Below are 18,208 nucleotides of genomic sequence, written 5' to 3' on the forward strand. Positions count from 1 at the left end.
CCTGTTGCACCAGGAGGCAAATTGGAGTGGATCCAAGTGCTTCTCAGGCAGCAGTTGATCTGTTTGATGTTTCTTTGTTTTGTGGCTGAATTTCGAGGACGAATCTCAGAGTTGTATTCCGTAACTGGGTTGCCAAACCAGCAGAAATGGATCACTCAGTTGGAGTCTGGATTACTAGAACTAAGAAAGTTTTATTAAAGAAACGAGCAACACAGTACTCTAATCAAAAGGATAATAAATGCAACAGTTCAGCAATGATAAATACACATGTGCACAGAATTAAGATAACAGGATCAATCAAGCTCTATCGTTGTCTAGGGGTAAATGACCAGTTTCAAAGTGACGCAAAGTTCAGTTCAATTTAGTTCAGTTCACAGTAATCGTTGCCATGGCGATGGACAGTGGGGGGGAGGAGAGAGAGAGAGCAAAATGAATGAATATTCAAGGCTTCCACACAGACCTTCGCAGTCAGCTTTCGGGCGAGTCCTTTGTGATGTCATCTGAGGTCACCGACCGTGACCCCTCCATTTCCAGATACGATCGTTTCCCTGCAGTGAACCTGGCACCCAGGCAAGGGTGGACACACACCAGGCTCCCGCCGATCGTGCCTTTCCACCCTGTGCGTTTATGGCCCGGTACTTCCCACCGACTTGTGAGAGGCGCACCGCTTCCAGGGTCTCGTTACCTCGGGTGTCGTGTGTGTGTTGCCTTAGCGAACCTGTCCCTTTTTATCCCCCTGCTGGGGTATCGCCTGTCCATCACTTCAAACAGTTCGGGGTTCAAAGGGGGAGCTGATCTTGACAGCTCTCCTTCCCCCTCATTACACATCTCCAAATGCTGCTCCATTGTTTTCCTTATCTCTCTCTCTCCTGAAGATAGGTGGCAGACCAACTGCTGATCCCACTGGTGCCAGCCCAGGACAGCTACATCTTAATCTATGTGTATTCTCGTCACAATTGGTAATAAATTTACTTTGAATCTTTGAACCTTTTAAAACACTTCATCACTGTGGACGTCGGTCTATGAACGAGCCCGTTGAGGCAGGTTCCCACGTTCTTCTCAGCCAGCAGGAGAGGTGAAGCCTGCTTGGAGCAGGTGGCTACCTCAGACTGGTGAAGGTCTCAGTGAACACTCCGGCCGGTTGATCGGCACAGGTCTCTGGAACTCGGCAGGTAGCCCGTCTGGCCGGATGCTTTCCCTGGGTTCACCCTCCGGAAGGATGCTTGCACATCAGCCTCAGAGACTGAGATCACAGGGTCAGAGGGCTGTGGGAGGTTGTGATGGTTCCTCCATTTTTGATGGTCAAAGTGAGCATAGAAGGCATTGAGCACGCCTGGATTGAAGCCCTGTTGTCACCTATGTTGTTTGATCTTACTTTATTAGAGGTGATAGTATTCAAGCCCTGCCACAAATGTTGACCCCCTTCATTGATACAAGTTTAGTCCAGAATTGCCACTTCACCTGTGAGATGCCTTTCTGGAAATGGTACCTGGATCTTTTGCAACTTTCTTGGTTGTCAGACCTGCGTGCCTCTGATTTGGCCTCAGTAGGTTGTGGAGCATAGTTCATCCATGGCTTCTGGTTGGAGAAAGCACTGAATGATTTTCTGGGGACACAATCGTCTACAACTGTTCTTATAAAGTCTTTGACAAACATGGTGCATTCATTCAGAACCTCTGATGAGTCCTTGAATATATCCCAGTCCCCCAACTCAAAGCAGTCCCGTAGTCTGTCCCCTGCCTCCCTGACCACCTCTTTGTTGTCCTAACTCTGAAACCTTGCCTTTAGCCTCTGACCCTTATGCAGGTGGGAGAAGGATAGCCGAGTGATCTGATTTCCCAAATGCATGGAACACTAGTGGTCTATTGTGTTGGGACCCCTGGTGTTACAGGTTATTTGCTGATCTTATGGAAACATATAAAATCATGAAAGGTTTAAGTGAGATAGAGGCAGGAAAGTTGTTTCCACTAGTGAGACTAGAACTAGGGGATATCGTCTTGGGAAGCCATAGATCAGCAGAGTGATGAGCAGAGAGGAGTGAACCTGTGCAATTCTCTGCCCAGGGAAACAGAGGAGGCTACCTCATGAAATGATTTTTAATTCATAGCCATATAGATTTTTGAATTAAGAGTTTGGGGAAAGGTAGGTAGGTAGAACTGAGCCCATGATTTTACCGAATCATGCCTACTCCTGTTCCTTTCTTTTACATTCTCCTCTCTCCAGGGGTTTTGGGGAGAATTTGATCCTGCCTGAAGTTGATTGGTGATTGGAGATCGCAACTCACTGCCTGAGGGGTTGGTGGAGGCAGAGACTCCCACAACATGTAAGAGGTATCTGTGTGGGCATGGAGGGTTACAGGACGTGCTGGTAGATGGTACTTTATGGTGGGCATGGAAGGTTAGAGGATGTGCTGGTAGATGGTACTTTATGGTGGACATGGAAGGTTGGAGGACGTGCAGGTAGATGGTACTTTATGGTCAGCATGGAAGGTTAGAGGATGGACTGGTAGATGGTACTTTATGGTGGGCATGGAGGGTTAGAGGATGTGCTGGTAGATGGTACTTTATGGTGGGCATGGAAGGTTAGAGGACGTGCTGGTAGATGGTACTTTATGGTGGGCATGGAAGGTTAGAGGACGGACTGGTAGATGGTACTTTACGGTGGGCATGGAGGGTTACAGGACGTGCTGGTAGATGGTACTTTATGGTGGGCATGGAAGGTTAGAGGACGTGCTGATAGATGGTACTTTATGGTGGGCATGGAGGGTTAGAGGATGTGCTGGTAGATGGTACTTCATGGTCAGCATGAGCAGGGTGTGTCAAAGTGCCTGACTGGACAAGGACTGGGCTACAAGGGATGCAGTAGGCTTGGCGGCAGAGGCAGAACAGCTTGGAGAAGTCTCAGTGAACCTGGTGTGTCTCCTGCTCCCACGAATGGGACCAACAGTCTGCTCATGTCACAAGTTGGCAGAACGGCCAGGAAGACGCCAACTGTTGGCTTCTTCTAATCCACTGATAACCCTCTGGCAGCAGTGTCATTGCTGTCGGCTTGAAAACATCTCCTGAAGCATGAGCGAGCTGCGTCCCTGCGAGCAGCAGCTGCCGGGTGCTTCCCCTGCTGTGTGGTCAGGCTCAGGGTCACTCGTCCACACAGTGTCCGAGCCCACGCCGGTAGTCAGAAACCTCCTCCTGAACTGAGTTTCTGACCCAGCTATTCTGGCAGCCTGTAGCACCAATGATCAGCTGAGGCCCTCAGACACCAGCTGAGGCCTTCAGACACCAGCTGAACCGCGAGACACTTGCCCAGATTTTCCATGTGAAGGCTTCATGTCACAGCTCACTGTGGCACTAATGCAACTAACTTGGCCCGCGATTTCCTGCAGATCCAAGCTGGTGCTCTAAGGTAATCATTGTACAAAAATGACACAGAATTATCGAATACTACAGCACAGGAAGAGCCCAATTTTCCCTCACAAATTGCGCCTTATAGTCACTTACAGCCTGGGACATTTCACTGTCTACCCACACCCACATGGGTACAAGCACACAAACATACAGAGTAACATAAATATGCACATACCCCATGGAATGCAAACACGCACACACACAGACACACAAAACCAAAACTACAGCAAAAAAGTGATGCAGAGGCAAAAGCAAACATAATCATATAACAATTACAGCGCGGAAACAGGCCATCTCGGCCCTTCTAGTCCATGCCAAACTCTTACTCTCACTTAGTCCCACCGACCTGCACTCAGCCCATAACCCTCCATTCCTTTCCTGTCCATATATCTATCCAATTTCACTTTAAATGACAACACCGAACCTGCCTCAACCACTTCTGCTGGAAGCTCGTTCCACACAGCTACCTCTCTCTGAGTAAAGAAGTTCCCCCTCATGTTACCCCTAAACTTTTGCCCTTTAACTCTCAACTCATGTCCTCTTGTTCAAATCTCAACCACTCTCAATGGAAAAAGCCTATCCACGTCAACTCTATCAATCCTCCTCATAATTTTAAACACCTCTATCAAGTCCTCCTTCAACCTTCTACGCTCCAAAGAATAAAGACCCAACTTGTTCAACCTTTCTCTGTAACTTAGGAGATGAAACCCAGACAACATTCTAGTAAATCTCCTCTGTACTCCCTCAATTTTATTGACATCTTTCCTATAATTTGGTGACCAGAACTGTACACAATACTCCAAATTTGGCCTTACCAATGCCTCGTACAATTTCAACATTACATCCCAACTCCTATACTCAATGCTCTGATTAATAAAGGCCAGCATGCCAAAAGCTTTCTTCACCACCCTATCCACATGAGATTCCACCTTCAGGGAACTATGCACCATTATTCCTAGATCCTTCTGTTCTACAGCATTCTTCATTGCCCTACCATTTACCATGTATGTCCTATTTTGATTAGTTCTACCAAAATGTAGCACCTCACATTTTTCAGCAATAAATTCCATCTGCCATCTTTCAGCCCACTCTTCTAACTGGCCTAAATCTCTCTGCAAGCTTTGAAAGCCTACTTCATTATCTACAACGCCACTTATTTTAGTATCATCTGCATACTTACTCATCCAATTTACCACCCCATCATCCAGATCATTAATATATATGACAAAGAACATTGGACCCAGTACAGATCCCTGAGGCACACCGCTACATACCCTCCTCCAATCTGACACACAGTTATCCACCACTACTCTCTGGCGTCTCCTATCCAGCCACTGCTGAATCCATTTTACTACTTCAATATTAATACCTAACGATTGAACCTTCCTAACTAACCTTCCATGTGGAATCTTGTCAAAGGCCTTACTGAAGTCCATATAGACAACATCCACCGCTTTACCCTCGTCAACTTTCCTAGTAACCTCATCAAAAAAAACATGGTGACATTAACACACAAACCCGCAGACACACACAGATACACACACCTACCCCCACAGACACACACAAATACACACATCTACTCACAGACACACACAAATACACATACCTACCCACACACACACACAAATACACACACCTACCACAAAGACAGATGCACACACCTACACACAGACACACACAAATACACACACCTACCCACACACACAAATACACACACCTACCCACAGACACACATACACATACCTACCCATAGACACACACAAATACACACAGCTATCAACAGACACAAACAAATACACACACCTACCAATAGAAACACACAAATACACACACCTACCCATGGACACACACAAATACACACACCTACCACAAACACACATACTTACCCACAGACACACACAAGTACACATGCAGACATGCCTATATAGATTAGGCACACACCGCCACACGTTAATTCAGGACTAAAGGATGTATGGACACACACAGCATACTCTGATATAGCACACAATGTCACAGGCACACACACAGTGCAGGGGAACAGGCAGAGAAGTGTACATTCACGCACTCCCTGATGCCTGTGAATGTCAGATGCTGTTGTGAAATGACTTGGAGGAAGTAGACATGGAAGCTGAACCTGCAAAGTGCTGGAGACACCCAGCTGCTCGATCTGTCCCACGCAGACAGAGGCGGTCAACGTTTCTGATTCTGATTAAAACGTCCTTGACGTGATATTTTGTTTCCCAGTTTACAGAATATGCTTGGCTTATAGAATCCAAGGAAAGTCGCAGCGCTGAAAGAGGCCATTTGACCTTTATGCCTGTACTAACTTGCCAAGCTACTTGTGGTGCTTTCTACTGTTGGGTTTCCGCACTGTGGAGTTTGTTTGAGGAGGTGAGGAGGTGCTAACGGTCAATCTCATCCCTTGATCCATCAAACCTACAGCAGTCCAACCCAAGTGATACACACGGACCCTGCTCTTCCCACTTCTCCGGCTTCAGAGCAAGATCCGCAGCCACTGCATCCTGTAGCAACCCGAGCTGGCAAAGGAAAATCCTGGAATTCCCAATGAAATCCAGATCTGTGCTCATCACAGTGAACCATTTTCTCTAATGAAGCCCTCCTTTCAAAGGGGCAGGGATTACAGGCAGCCCACGAGACGTTATTCAGGGCCACTCCTGCCTGGTCAGAGATGGAGGAGGGTTGGTTTTGGTAAGGTTGTTCTCTCAAGCAGATTGGTCAAAAGAGTAAAGGCCCATGGGACCGAAGGGAGGGCACCACAGGTTGGAACTAAATCTGCCTCAACGATGTCGTGAGTGTTACTCAGGCTGTTAATCAGTCACTGAGAACTAAAGCACAGGACATCTAGTCTGTATTCTGCTTCATCCAATCGACCTGCCCTCTGTATCCCTCCCACATCCACCGCTTCCTACTTCAGACACATGTCCATCCAGCCCCACAGTCTGTCCCGCTTTTCTGTGCAATAGAGGCGGCTGTGGAGAGGTTTAATTGGGTATTTAACATTATCAGGGGCTGAGGCAGAAGAAACAGGGAAGCATTTCCCTCAGGAGGGCGTCAAAAACCAGAGGACCTAGATTTAAAGCAAGTGATGGAAGGATCAGAGAGGAGAGGGGGAGGTGAAATATCCAGAGGTGAGCAAACTGGATAGTTTGCAGGGCTAGGAGGCTGGGGGGCTGGAGGGCATTGACAAACGTGTGTGTGTCTGGCATCTGTTAATTAACGGAGACCATTGCAACCTAGAGGCCAGCTCAGGATATCATGACACATGCTGGTGATAATAAAACTGATGCTAATTCTGAGGAGAGAGAAGCACCAAACACCGATAAAGGACAGTGAAGAATGAGACTTCAGTAGCTGATTACCTCAATTGTTGAGTTCGGAGTGGTGTAGCATTTCTGTCTGGTGCATGAGATGTTCCTCAAACAGGATGTACAGGATGGAGGATTAAAGGGATGGACAAGCCCATCCCCTGGTCCTGTGAAGGGATTCCTCACACTGACTATCCCCTCGTCCTGTAAAGGGATTCCCCACCCTGACAATCCCCTTGTCCTGAAAAGGGATTCCCCACCCTGACAATCCCCTGGTCCTGTGAAGGGACTCCCCACCCTGACAATCCCATCATCCTGTAAAGGGATTCCCCACCCTGACAATCCCCTCGTCCTGTAAAGGGATTCCCACCCTGACCATCCCCTGGTCCTGTGAAGGGATTCCCCACCCTGACCATCCGCTCGTCCTGTAAAGGAATTCCCCGCCCTGACCACCCCCTGGTCCTGTGAAGGGATTCCCCACCCTGATCATTCGCTCGTCCTGTAAAGTGATTCCCCATGCTGACCCATCCGCTCGTCCTGTGAAGGGATTCACACCCTGACCATCTCCTCGTCCTGTAAAGGGATTCCCCACCCTGACCATCCCCTGGTCCTGTGAAGGGATTCCCCACCCTGACCATCCGCTCGTCCTGTAAAGGAATTCCCCACCCTGACCACCCCCTGGTCCTGTGAAGGGATTTCCCACCCTGATCATTCGCTTGTCCTGTAAAGTGATTCCCCATGCTGACCCATCCGCTCGTCCTGTGAAGGGATTCACACCCTGACCGTCTCCTCGTCCTGCAAAGGGATTCCCCACCCTGACCATCCCCTGGTCCTGTGAAGGGATTCCCCACCCTGACCCATCCCCTCGTCCGGTGAAGGGATTCCCCACCCTGACCATCCCCTGGTCCTGTAAAGGAATACCCCACCCTGACCATCCGCTCGTCCTGTGAAGGGGTCTCCACCCTGATCAACCCCTCATCCTGTAAAGGGATTCCCCACCCTGACCATTGCCTCGTCCTGTAAAGGGATTCCCCAGCCTGACCATCCCCTCGTCCTGTACAGGGATACCCCACCCTGACCATCCCCTCATCCTGTCAAGAGTTTCCCCACCCTGACCATCCCCTCGTCCTGTAAACGGACTCCCTACCCTGATCATCCCCTCGTCCTGTGAAGGGTTTCCCTACCCTGACCATCCCCTCGTCCTGTGAAAGGTTTCCCCACCCTGACCATCCCCTCGTCCTGTGAAGGAATTCCCCACCCTGACCATTCCCTCGTCCTGTAAAGGGATTCCCCACCCTGACCCATCCCCTCGTCCTGTGAAGGGTTTCCCCACCCTGACCATCCCCTCGTCCTGTGAAGGAATTCCCCACCCTGACCATTCCCTCGTCCTGTAAAGGGATTCCCCACCCTGACCCATCCCCTCGTCCTGTAAATGATTCCTCACCCTGAACATCCCCTTGTCCTGTGAAGGGATTCCCCACCCTGACCATCCCCTGTTCCTGTAAAGGGATTCCCACACTGAACATCTCCTGGTCCTGTAAAGGGTTTCCCCACCCTGACTGTCCCCTGGTCCTGTAGAGGGATTCCTCACCCTGACCACCTCCTCGTCCTGTGAAGGAATTCCCCACCTTGACCCATCCCCACCCAGACCATCCTGGGTCATTCCCACACTGACCATCACCTTGTCCTGTGAAGGGATTCCCCACCCTGACCATCCCTGGTCCTGTGAAGGGATTCCCCACCCTGACCATCCCCTCGTCCTGTAAAGGGATTCCCACCCTGACCACCCCTGGTCCTCTAAAAGGATTCCCCACCCCGACCCATCCCCTGTTCCTGTAAAGGGATTCACACCCTCACCATTGCCTCGTCCTGTAAAGGGATTCCCACCCTGACCACCCCTGGTCCTCTAAAAGGATTCCCCACCCCGACCCATCCCCTGTTCCTGTAAAGGGATTCACACCCTCACCATTGCCTCGTCCTGTGAAGAGATCCCCACCCTGACCATCCCCTTGTCCTGTAAAGGAATTCCGTACCCTGACAATCCCTTCATCCTGTAAAGGGATTCCCCACCCTGACCATCCCCTGGTCCTGTGAAGGGATTCCCCACCCTGACCATCCCCTGGTCCTGTGAAGGGATTCCCCACCCTGACCATCCCCTCGTCCTGTGAAGGGATTCCCACACTGACTATCCCCTCGTCCTGTGAAGGGATTCCCCACCCTGACGCATCCCCTCACCTTGTAAAGGGATTCCCCACCCTGACCCATCTCCTGTCTTGTAAAGGGTTTCCCCACCCTGACCGTCCCCTGGTCCTGTGAATGGATTCCTCACCCTGACCACCTCCTCGTCCTGTGAAGGAATTCCCCACCCTGACCATCCTGGGTCATTCCCACACTGACCATCCCCTCGTCCTGTGAAGGGATTCCCACACTGACCATCCCCTCGTCCTGTGAAGGGGTTCCCCACCCTGACCATCCCCTCGTCCTGTAAAGGGATTCCCACGCTGACCATCCCCTCGTCCTGTAAAGGGATTCCCCACCCTGACCATCCCCTCATCCTGTGAAAGGATTCCCCACCCTGACCATCCCCTGTTCCTGTAAAGGGATTCCCACACTGAACATCCCCTCGTCCTGTAAAGGGATTCCTCACCCTGACCACCTCCTTGTCCTGTGAAGGAATTCCCCGCCCTGACCCCTCCCCACCCTGACCATCCTGGGTCATTCCCACACTGACCATCCCCTCGTCCTGTGAAGGGATTCCCCACCCTGACCATCCCCTCGTCCTGTAAAGGGATTCCCACGATGACCATCCCCTCGTCCTGTAAAGGGATTCCCACGCTGACCACCCCTGTTCCTGTAAAGGGATTCCCACACTGAACATCCCTGGTCCTGTAAAGGGATTCCCCACCCTGACCATCCCCTCATCCTGTGAAAGGATTCCCCACCCTGACCATCCCCTGTTCCTGTAAAGGGATTCCCACACTGAACATCCCTGGTCCTGTGAAGGGATTCCCCACCCTGATCATCCCCTTATCCTGTAAAGGGATTCCCCACCCTGACCATCCCCTGGTCCTGTAAAGGGATTCCCCACCCTGACCATCCCTGGTCCTGTGAAGGGATTCCCCACCCTGATCATCCCCTCATCCTGTAAAGGAATTCCCACCCTGACCATCCCTGGTCCTGTGAAGGGATTCCCCACCCTGATCATCCCCTCATCCTGTAAAGGGATTCCCCACCCTGACCATTCCCTGGTCCTATAAAGGGATTCCCACCCTGACCATCCCCTGTTCCTGTAAAGGGATTCCCACACTGAACATCCCCTCGTCCTGTAAAGGGATTCCCCACCCTGACCATCCCCTCGTCCTGTAAACGGACTCCCTACCCTGATCATCCCCTCGTCCTGTGAAGGGTTTCCCTACCCTGACCATCCCCTCGTCCTGTGAAGGGTTTCCCCACCCTGACCATCCCCTCGTCCTGTGAAGGAATTCCCCACCCTAACCATTCCCTCGTCCTGTAAAGGGATTCCCCACCCTGACCCATCCCCTCGTCCTGTGAAGGGTTTCCCCACCCTGACCATCCCCTCGTCCTGTGAAGGAATTCCCACACTGAACATCTCCTGGTCCTGTAAAGGGTTTCCCCACCCTGACTGTCCCCTGGTCCTGTAGAGGGATTCCTCACCCTGACCACCTCCTCGTCCTGTGAAGGAATTCCCCACCTTGACCCATCCCCACCCAGACCATCCTGGGTCATTCCCACACTGACCATCCCCTTGTCCTGTGAAGGGATTCCCCACCCTGACCATCCCTGGTCCTGTGAAGGGATTCCCCACCCTGACCATCCCCTCGTCCTGTAAAGGGATTCCCACCCTGACCACCCCTGGTCCTCTAAAAGGATTCCCCACCCCGACCCATCCCCTGTTCCTGTAAAGGGATTCACACCCTCACCATTGCCTCGTCCTGTGAAGAGATCCCCACCCTGACCATCCCCTTGTCCTGTAAAGGAATTCCGTACCCTGACAATCCCTTCATCCTGTAAAGGGATTCCCCACCCTGACCATCCCCTGGTCCTGTGAAGGGATTCCCCACCCTGACCATCCCCTCGTCCTGTGAAGGGATTCCCACACTGACTATCCCCTCGTCCTGTGAAGGGATTCCCCACCCTGACGCATCCCCTCACCTTGTAAAGGGATTCCCCACCCTGACCCATCTCCTGTCTTGTAAAGGGTTTCCCCACCCTGACCGTCCCCTGGTCCTGTGAATGGATTCCTCACCCTGACCACCTCCTCGTCCTGTGAAGGAATTCCCCACCCTGACCATCCTGGGTCATTCCCACACTGACCATCCCCTCGTCCTGTGAAGGGATTCCCACACTGACCATCCCCTCGTCCTGTGAAGGGGTTCCCCACCCTGACCATCCCCTCGTCCTGTAAAGGGATTCCCACGCTGACCATCCCCTGGTCCTGTAAAGGGATTCCCCACCCTGACCATCCCCTCATCCTGTGAAAGGATTCCCCACCCTGACCATCCCCTGTTCCTGTAAAGGGATTCCCACACTGAACATCCCCTCGTCCTGTAAAGGGATTCCTCACCCTGACCACCTCCTTGTCCTGTGAAGGAATTCCCCGCCCTGACCCCTCCCCACCCTGACCATCCTGGGTCATTCCCACACTGACCATCCCCTCGTCCTGTGAAGGGATTCCCCACCCTGACCATCCCCTCGTCCTGTAAAGGGATTCCCACGATGACCATCCCCTCGTCCTGTAAAGGGATTCCCACGCTGACCACCCCTGTTCCTGTAAAGGGATTCCCACACTGAACATCCCTGGTCCTGTAAAGGGATTCCCCACCCTGACCATCCCCTCATCCTGTGAAAGGATTCCCCACCCTGACCATCCCCTGTTCCTGTAAAGGGATTCCCACACTGAACATCCCCTGGTCCTGTAAAGGGATTCCCCACCCTGACCATCCCTGGTCCTGTGAAGGGATTCCCCACCCTGATCATCCCCTTATCCTGTAAAGGGATTCCCCACCCTGACCATCCCCTGGTCCTGTAAAGGGATTCCCCACCCTGACCATCCCTGGTCCTGTGAAGGGATTCCCCACCCTGATCATCCCCTCATCCTGTAAAGGGATTCCCACCCTGACCATCCCTGGTCCTGTGAAGGGATTCCCCACCCTGATCATCCCCTCATCCTGTAAAGGGATTCCCCACCCTGACCATCCCCTGGTCCTATAAAGGGATTCCCACCCTGACCATCCCCTGTTCCTGTAAAGGGATTCCCACACTGAACATCCCCTCGTCCTGTAAAGGGATTCCCACCCTGACCACCCCTGGTCCTCTAAAAGGATTCCCCACCCCGGCCCATCCCCTGTTCCTGTAAAGGGATTCACACCCTCACCATTGCCTCGTCCTGTGAAGAGATCCCCACCCTGACCATCCCCTTGTCCTGTAAAGGAATTCCATACCCTGACAATCCCTTCATCCTGTAAAGGGATTCCCCACCCTGACCATCCCCTGGTCCTGTGAAGGGATTCCCCACCCTGACCATCCCCTCGTCCTGTGAAGGGATTCCCACACTGACTATCCCCTCGTCCTGTGAAGGGATTCCCCACCCTGACGCATCCCCTCACCTTGTAAAGGGATTCCCCACCCTGACCCATCTCCTGTCTTGTAAAGGGTTTCCCCACCCTGACCGTCCCCTGGTCCTGTGAAGGAATTCCCCACCCTGACCATCCTGGGTCATTCCCACACTGACCATCCCCTCGTCCTGTGAAGGGATTCCCACACTGACCATCCCCTCGTCCTGTGAAGGGGTTCCCCACGCTGACCATCCCCTCGTCCTGTAAAGGGATTCCCACGTTGACCATCCCCTCGTCCTGTAAAGGGATTCCCCACCCTGACCATCCCCTCGTCCTGTAAAGGGATTCCTCACCCTGACTACCTCCTTGTCCTGTGAAGGAATTCCCCGCCCTGACCCCTCCCCACCCTGACCATCCTGGGTCATTCCCACACTGACCATCCCCTCGTCCTGTGAAGAGATTCCCCACCCTGACTATCCCCTCGTCCTGTAAAGGGATTCCCACGATGACCATCCCCTCGTCCTGTAAAGGGATTCCCACGCTGACCACCCCTGTTCCTGTAAAGGGATTCCCACACTGAACATCCCTGGTCCTGTAAAGGGATTCCCCACCCTGACCATCCCCTCATCCTGTGAAAGGATTCCCCACCCTGACCATCCCCTGTTCCTGTAAAGGGATTCCCACACTGAACATCCCCTGGTCCTGTAAAGGGATTCCCCACCCTGACCATCCCTGGTCCTGTGAAGGGATTCCCCACCCTGATCATCCCCTTATCCTGTAAAGGGATTCCCCACCCTGACCATCCCCTGGTCCTGTAAAGGGATTCCCCACCCTGACCATCCCTGGTCCTGTGAAGGGATTCCCCACCCTGATCATCCCCTCATCCTGTAAAGGGATTCCCACCCTGACCATCCCTGGTCCTGTGAAGGGATTCCCCACCCTGATCATCCCCTCATCCTGTAAAGGGATTCCCCACCCTGACCATCCCCTGGTCCTATAAAGGGATTCCCACCCTGACCATCCCTCATCCTGTTAAGGGGTCTCCACCCTGACCATCCCTCATCCTGTTAAGGGGTCTCCACCATGACCATCCCCTGGTCCTGTAAAGGTATTCGCACCCTGTGCTATTCTTCACCAGTACACAGGTGATCACATCCTCTGAAAGTAAAAGTGGAAGTATAAGCGGCTTTGCCTCAGAAGATTATCTGGTCCCCTGAATGACTGGCTCTGCCCACCGCATGGGTGATGCGTTCCCTGATGTTGAATGGGAAGGGGAGGTGGATGTTGGAGATGGAAAAGTGAGCCATGGTCACAGGTGAGTGGGCCGGCAGAACACTAAGAGAGGCGGAGCTGCTGGTGGCATTTGCTGAAGAAATTGCAGAGGATGATGCACTGAATTTGGGGGTCATTAGGTGGAAGGAGAGGATGTGAAACTCCCCATTCTGACTCTGACTGGGAGCAGAGCTGATGGTTTGGTAAACAGAGGTGTCTGAGATTCCCACCAACTTCAGTCATGGAGAACCCTTGGTGAAGGACAAAGCCACACTCCTCGGAAGCATCAGAACAAGGCGGATCGAGCCAAAGACACTTAAGGGAATGAGGGATCAGGGTAGGAGGGGCATGATCCTGCGGCTAGTTCGAGGTTCACTCACTCACAGCAGCTTCCCCGGGCCTCTTCAGTGGTACTGCCTTTCTCACAATGACAAGACACTGCTGGGTACTAAGAACTTCAGGTATTGCAGTGGAGGAGATGGTGGACCAGGTTGTTGTCTGTCAGAGTTATTGTGTGAAGGTGGCGTGCAGTCTGTCTGACAGCGAGAGGTTGCCTCGGACATTTCTTTTGTGATCGCAAGACCCTGTTGGACATTGGTATTTGATTATGAGAACACACAGTCCTCTTTTATTGTCATTTAGAAATGCATACATGCATTAAGAAATGATACAATGTTTCTCCAGAGTGATTTCATAGAAGACAGGACAAACCAAAGACTAACACTGACAGAAACACATAATTATAACATATAGTTACAGCAGTGCAAAGCAATACCATAATTTGATAAAGAACAAACCATGGGCATGGTAAAACAAAATCTCAAGTCCCCATCGACTCCCAAGTCCCCGATAGCAGGCGGCAAAAGGGAGAAACTCCCTGCCATAAATCTCCAGCTACCGTCAACTTGCCGATGTCTTGGAAGCAGCTGACCACAGCCGACACCGAGTCCGTCCATCCGAAAACACGAGCCTCCGACCAGCCCCTCCGATACAGCCTCCCGAGCACCATCCTCTGCTGAGTGCCTTCGACCTCTCCCCGGCCGCTGAAACACACAAAGCTGAGGATTTTGGGGCCTTCAGCTCCGGAGATTCCGATTACCACACAGTAGCAGCGGCAGCGAAGCGGGCATTTTAGAAGTTTCTCCAGATGTTCCTCCGTACTCTCACGTCTGTCTCCATCAAATCAGAATTGTGCACAGTCCCCTACTTGACTGATTACAGATATGTAGAATACTGCAAGTCCAGTGAGACCAATGGCGGGGGAGCTGCAAGGCTTCAGTTGTAGCACAGATAAGGCCCAGGAGAGGAAACACCAGAGGCAGTGTGGCACAGTGTCCATGTTGAGCCCCCTCCTGATGGTACTGCCCTCCAGAGTTTGCTCGATAGAAGGCAAACATGATTGGGTATGTTTGATGACTGCTGCAGGCTTACTCTGGACAACAATATCCAAACACCATCAATCTACAGACAGATGCTCAGGGACACGGGCCATATTATATACTCTTTCTGTGATTGTATGCATAATGATATCTTATATGTCCTATATGTGTCTTCTGCCCTGTATAACCATTGGTACTGAATTTTCAAACACATGTGTTTGGCTGAATTCATTTATGGTTGAATGACAATTAAATGTGAATTTGAATTTGAGGAAGTGTAGTCTAGAACAGAAGAGATTCAAAGACGACTTAAAAGCCAACATGAAGAAATGTAACATCAACATCAACAATTGGGAAACCAATGCCAAGGACAGGAAACTCTGGCAAGCCATCATCCGAGAAGGAACAGCAACTTTCAAAGCCAACAGATGTGCAGAATTAGAAGAAAAGAGAAGAAAACCGAAAGAGAGGCAGCAACAACCAAAGTCCGATCTGCCATCTGGAACTACCTGTCCTGAATGCGGAAGAACTTTCAAAGCCAAGATTGGACTCATAAGCCACTTGAGAGCCCATAAATAGATCAACAGAACGAAGACCATCATCCTCGACCTCGAGGGATAGTCATGATCTGAGTGTAGAATATTGTGGGAGTACATGATGTGTAATAGGCATCAGTCAGTAACTGTGCCCCTGGTGGGGTAGGGGGGTTGACAAGGAGAAGGAAGAACCAGGGGCCAATAAGACCAAGGGAATTAGCAAAGGATGTGGAAAGCAGCCAGTACTAATGTGGCTATCAACGTACCAAGAAGGGAAGACAGGGACAGACTGAAGCAACAACTACGCCACAGACCCCAGTTTGTGGCAAATGCAGATCAGAGCCAAGACCGTCTAGATGTCCTCGGACCCTCTTGCCATAACTACCACCTGGTCTCACTCAGTGTCTTTTCCCCACATCACGTTCATTCCCCATGTCACATTCCCCACATTCCACACGTCACATTCCCCATGCCACATTCCCCACATTCCACACGTTTCCCATGTCACTTTCCCGTCACATTCCCTATGTCACATTCCTCACATTCCACATGTCACATTTCCAACGTCACATTCCCGTCACATTCCACATGTTTCCCATGTCACATTCCCCACGTCGCATTCCTTATGTCGCATTCTCCACATTCCACACGTCACATTCCTCACGTCACATTCTCCACGTCGCATTCTCCACATTCCACACGTCACATTCCCTACGTCACATTCCCCACGTCGCATCCTCCACATTCCACACGTTACATTTCCTACGTCACATTCCCCACATTCCACACGTCATATTCCTCACGTCACATTCTCCACATTCCACACGTCATATTCCCTACGTCACATTCCCCACATTACACTTCCTACGTCACATTCCCCGTGTCACATTCCCCACGTCACATTCCCCACGTCACATTCCCCACGTCACATTCCCCACGTCACATTCCCCACGTCACAGTCCCCACGTCACATTCCCCACGTCACAGTCCCCACGTCACAGTCCCCACGTCACAGTCCCCACGTCACAGTCCCCACGTCACATTCCCCACATTCCCCACGTCACATTCCCCTCGTCACAGTCCCCATGTCGCATTGCCCACGTTGCATTCCCCACATTCCCCACGTCGCATTCCCCACATTCCACACGTCACATTTCCTACGTCACATTTCCTATGTCACATTCCACACGTCGCATTCCACACATTCTCCACGTCGCATTCCCCACATCCCCCACGTCGCATTCTCCACATTCCACACGTTACATTTCCTACATCACATTCCGCACATCACATTCCCCACATTCCCCACGTCACATTCCCCTCGTCACAGTCCCCACGTCACATTCCCCGCATTCCCGTCACGTCCCCACATTCCACACGTTACATTCCCTACGTCACATTCCCCACATTCCGCACGTCACATTCCCCACATCACATTCCCCTCGTCACATTCCGCACATTCCGCACATCACATTCCTCACATTCCCCACATTCTGCACGTCACATTCCCCACATTCCCCACGTCGCATTCCCCACATTCCCCACGTCGCATTCCCCACATTCCTCACGTCGCATTCTCCACATTCCCGTCACATTCCCCACACTCCCCACGTCACATTCCCCACATTCTCCACGTTACATTTCCTACGTCACATTCCACACGTCACATTCCGTACATTCCCCATGTCACATTCCCCTCGTCACAGTCCCCATGTCGCATTGCCCACGTTGCATTCCCCACATTCCCCACGTCGCATTCCCCACATTCCACACGTCACATTTCCTACGTCACATTTCCTATGTCACATTCCACACGTCGCATTCCACACATTCTCCACGTCGCATTCCCCACATCCCCCACGTCGCATTCTCCACATTCCACACGTTACATTTCCTACATCACATTCCGCACATCACATTCCCCACATTCCCCACGTCACATTCCCCTCGTCACAGTCCCCACGTCACATTCCCCGCATTCCCGTCACGTCCCCACATTCCACACGTTACATTCCCTACGTCACATTCCCCACATTCCGCACGTCACATTCCCCACATCACATTCCCCTCGTCACATTCCGCACATTCCGCACATCACATTCCTCACATTCCCCACATTCTGCACGTCACATTCCCCACATTCCCCACGTCGCATTCCCCACATTCCCCACGTCGCATTCCCCACATTCCTCACGTCGCATTCTCCACATTCCCGTCACATTCCCCACACTCCCCACGTCACATTCCCCACATTCTCCACGTTACATTTCCTACGTCACATTCCACACGTCACATTCCGTACATTCCCCATGTCACATTCCCCACGTCACATTCCCCACATTCCCCACGTCACATTCCCCACATTCCCCACGTTACATTCCCCTCGTCACATTCCCCACATTCTCCACGTCACATTCCCCTCGTCACATTCCGCACATTCTGCACGTCACATTCCTCACATTCCGCACGTCACATTCCCCACATTCCCCACGTCACATTCCCCACATTCCCCACGTCACATTCCCCACGTCACATTTCCTTCGTCGCATTCCCCACATTCCCCACGTCACATTCTCCACGTCACATTCCCCACGTCACATTCTCTACATTCCCTACGTCACATTCCCCACATTCCACACGTTACATTTCCTGTCACATTCCACACGTCACATTCCCCACGTCACATGCCACACGTCACATGCCACACGTCACATG

At 51.7% G+C, this 18,208-nt stretch overlaps 1 protein-coding gene across 2 annotated transcripts in view; it reads right to left on the minus strand.

Moving 5' to 3' along the window:
- The window catches only part of LOC140187493 (uncharacterized), a 52,466-nt gene that overhangs the window by 16,284 nt on the left and 17,974 nt on the right, over positions 1 to 18,208 (minus strand). Inside the window, exon 2 of one of the 2 annotated variants that reach the window (XM_072242833.1) lies at positions 1,462 to 1,578. The exons of the other annotated variant lie outside the window; for it this stretch is intronic. Within the exon in view, the coding sequence (XP_072098934.1) occupies positions 1,462 to 1,578 (117 nt within the window). The remainder of the gene's footprint in view (positions 1 to 1,461; positions 1,579 to 18,208) is intronic. 2 annotated transcript variants of the gene reach the window in all.

The sequence above is a fragment of the Mobula birostris genome, chromosome 25 (genome assembly GCF_030028105.1).
Source record: "Mobula birostris isolate sMobBir1 chromosome 25, sMobBir1.hap1, whole genome shotgun sequence".
Classification (NCBI taxonomy): domain Eukaryota; kingdom Metazoa; phylum Chordata; class Chondrichthyes; order Myliobatiformes; family Myliobatidae; genus Mobula; species Mobula birostris.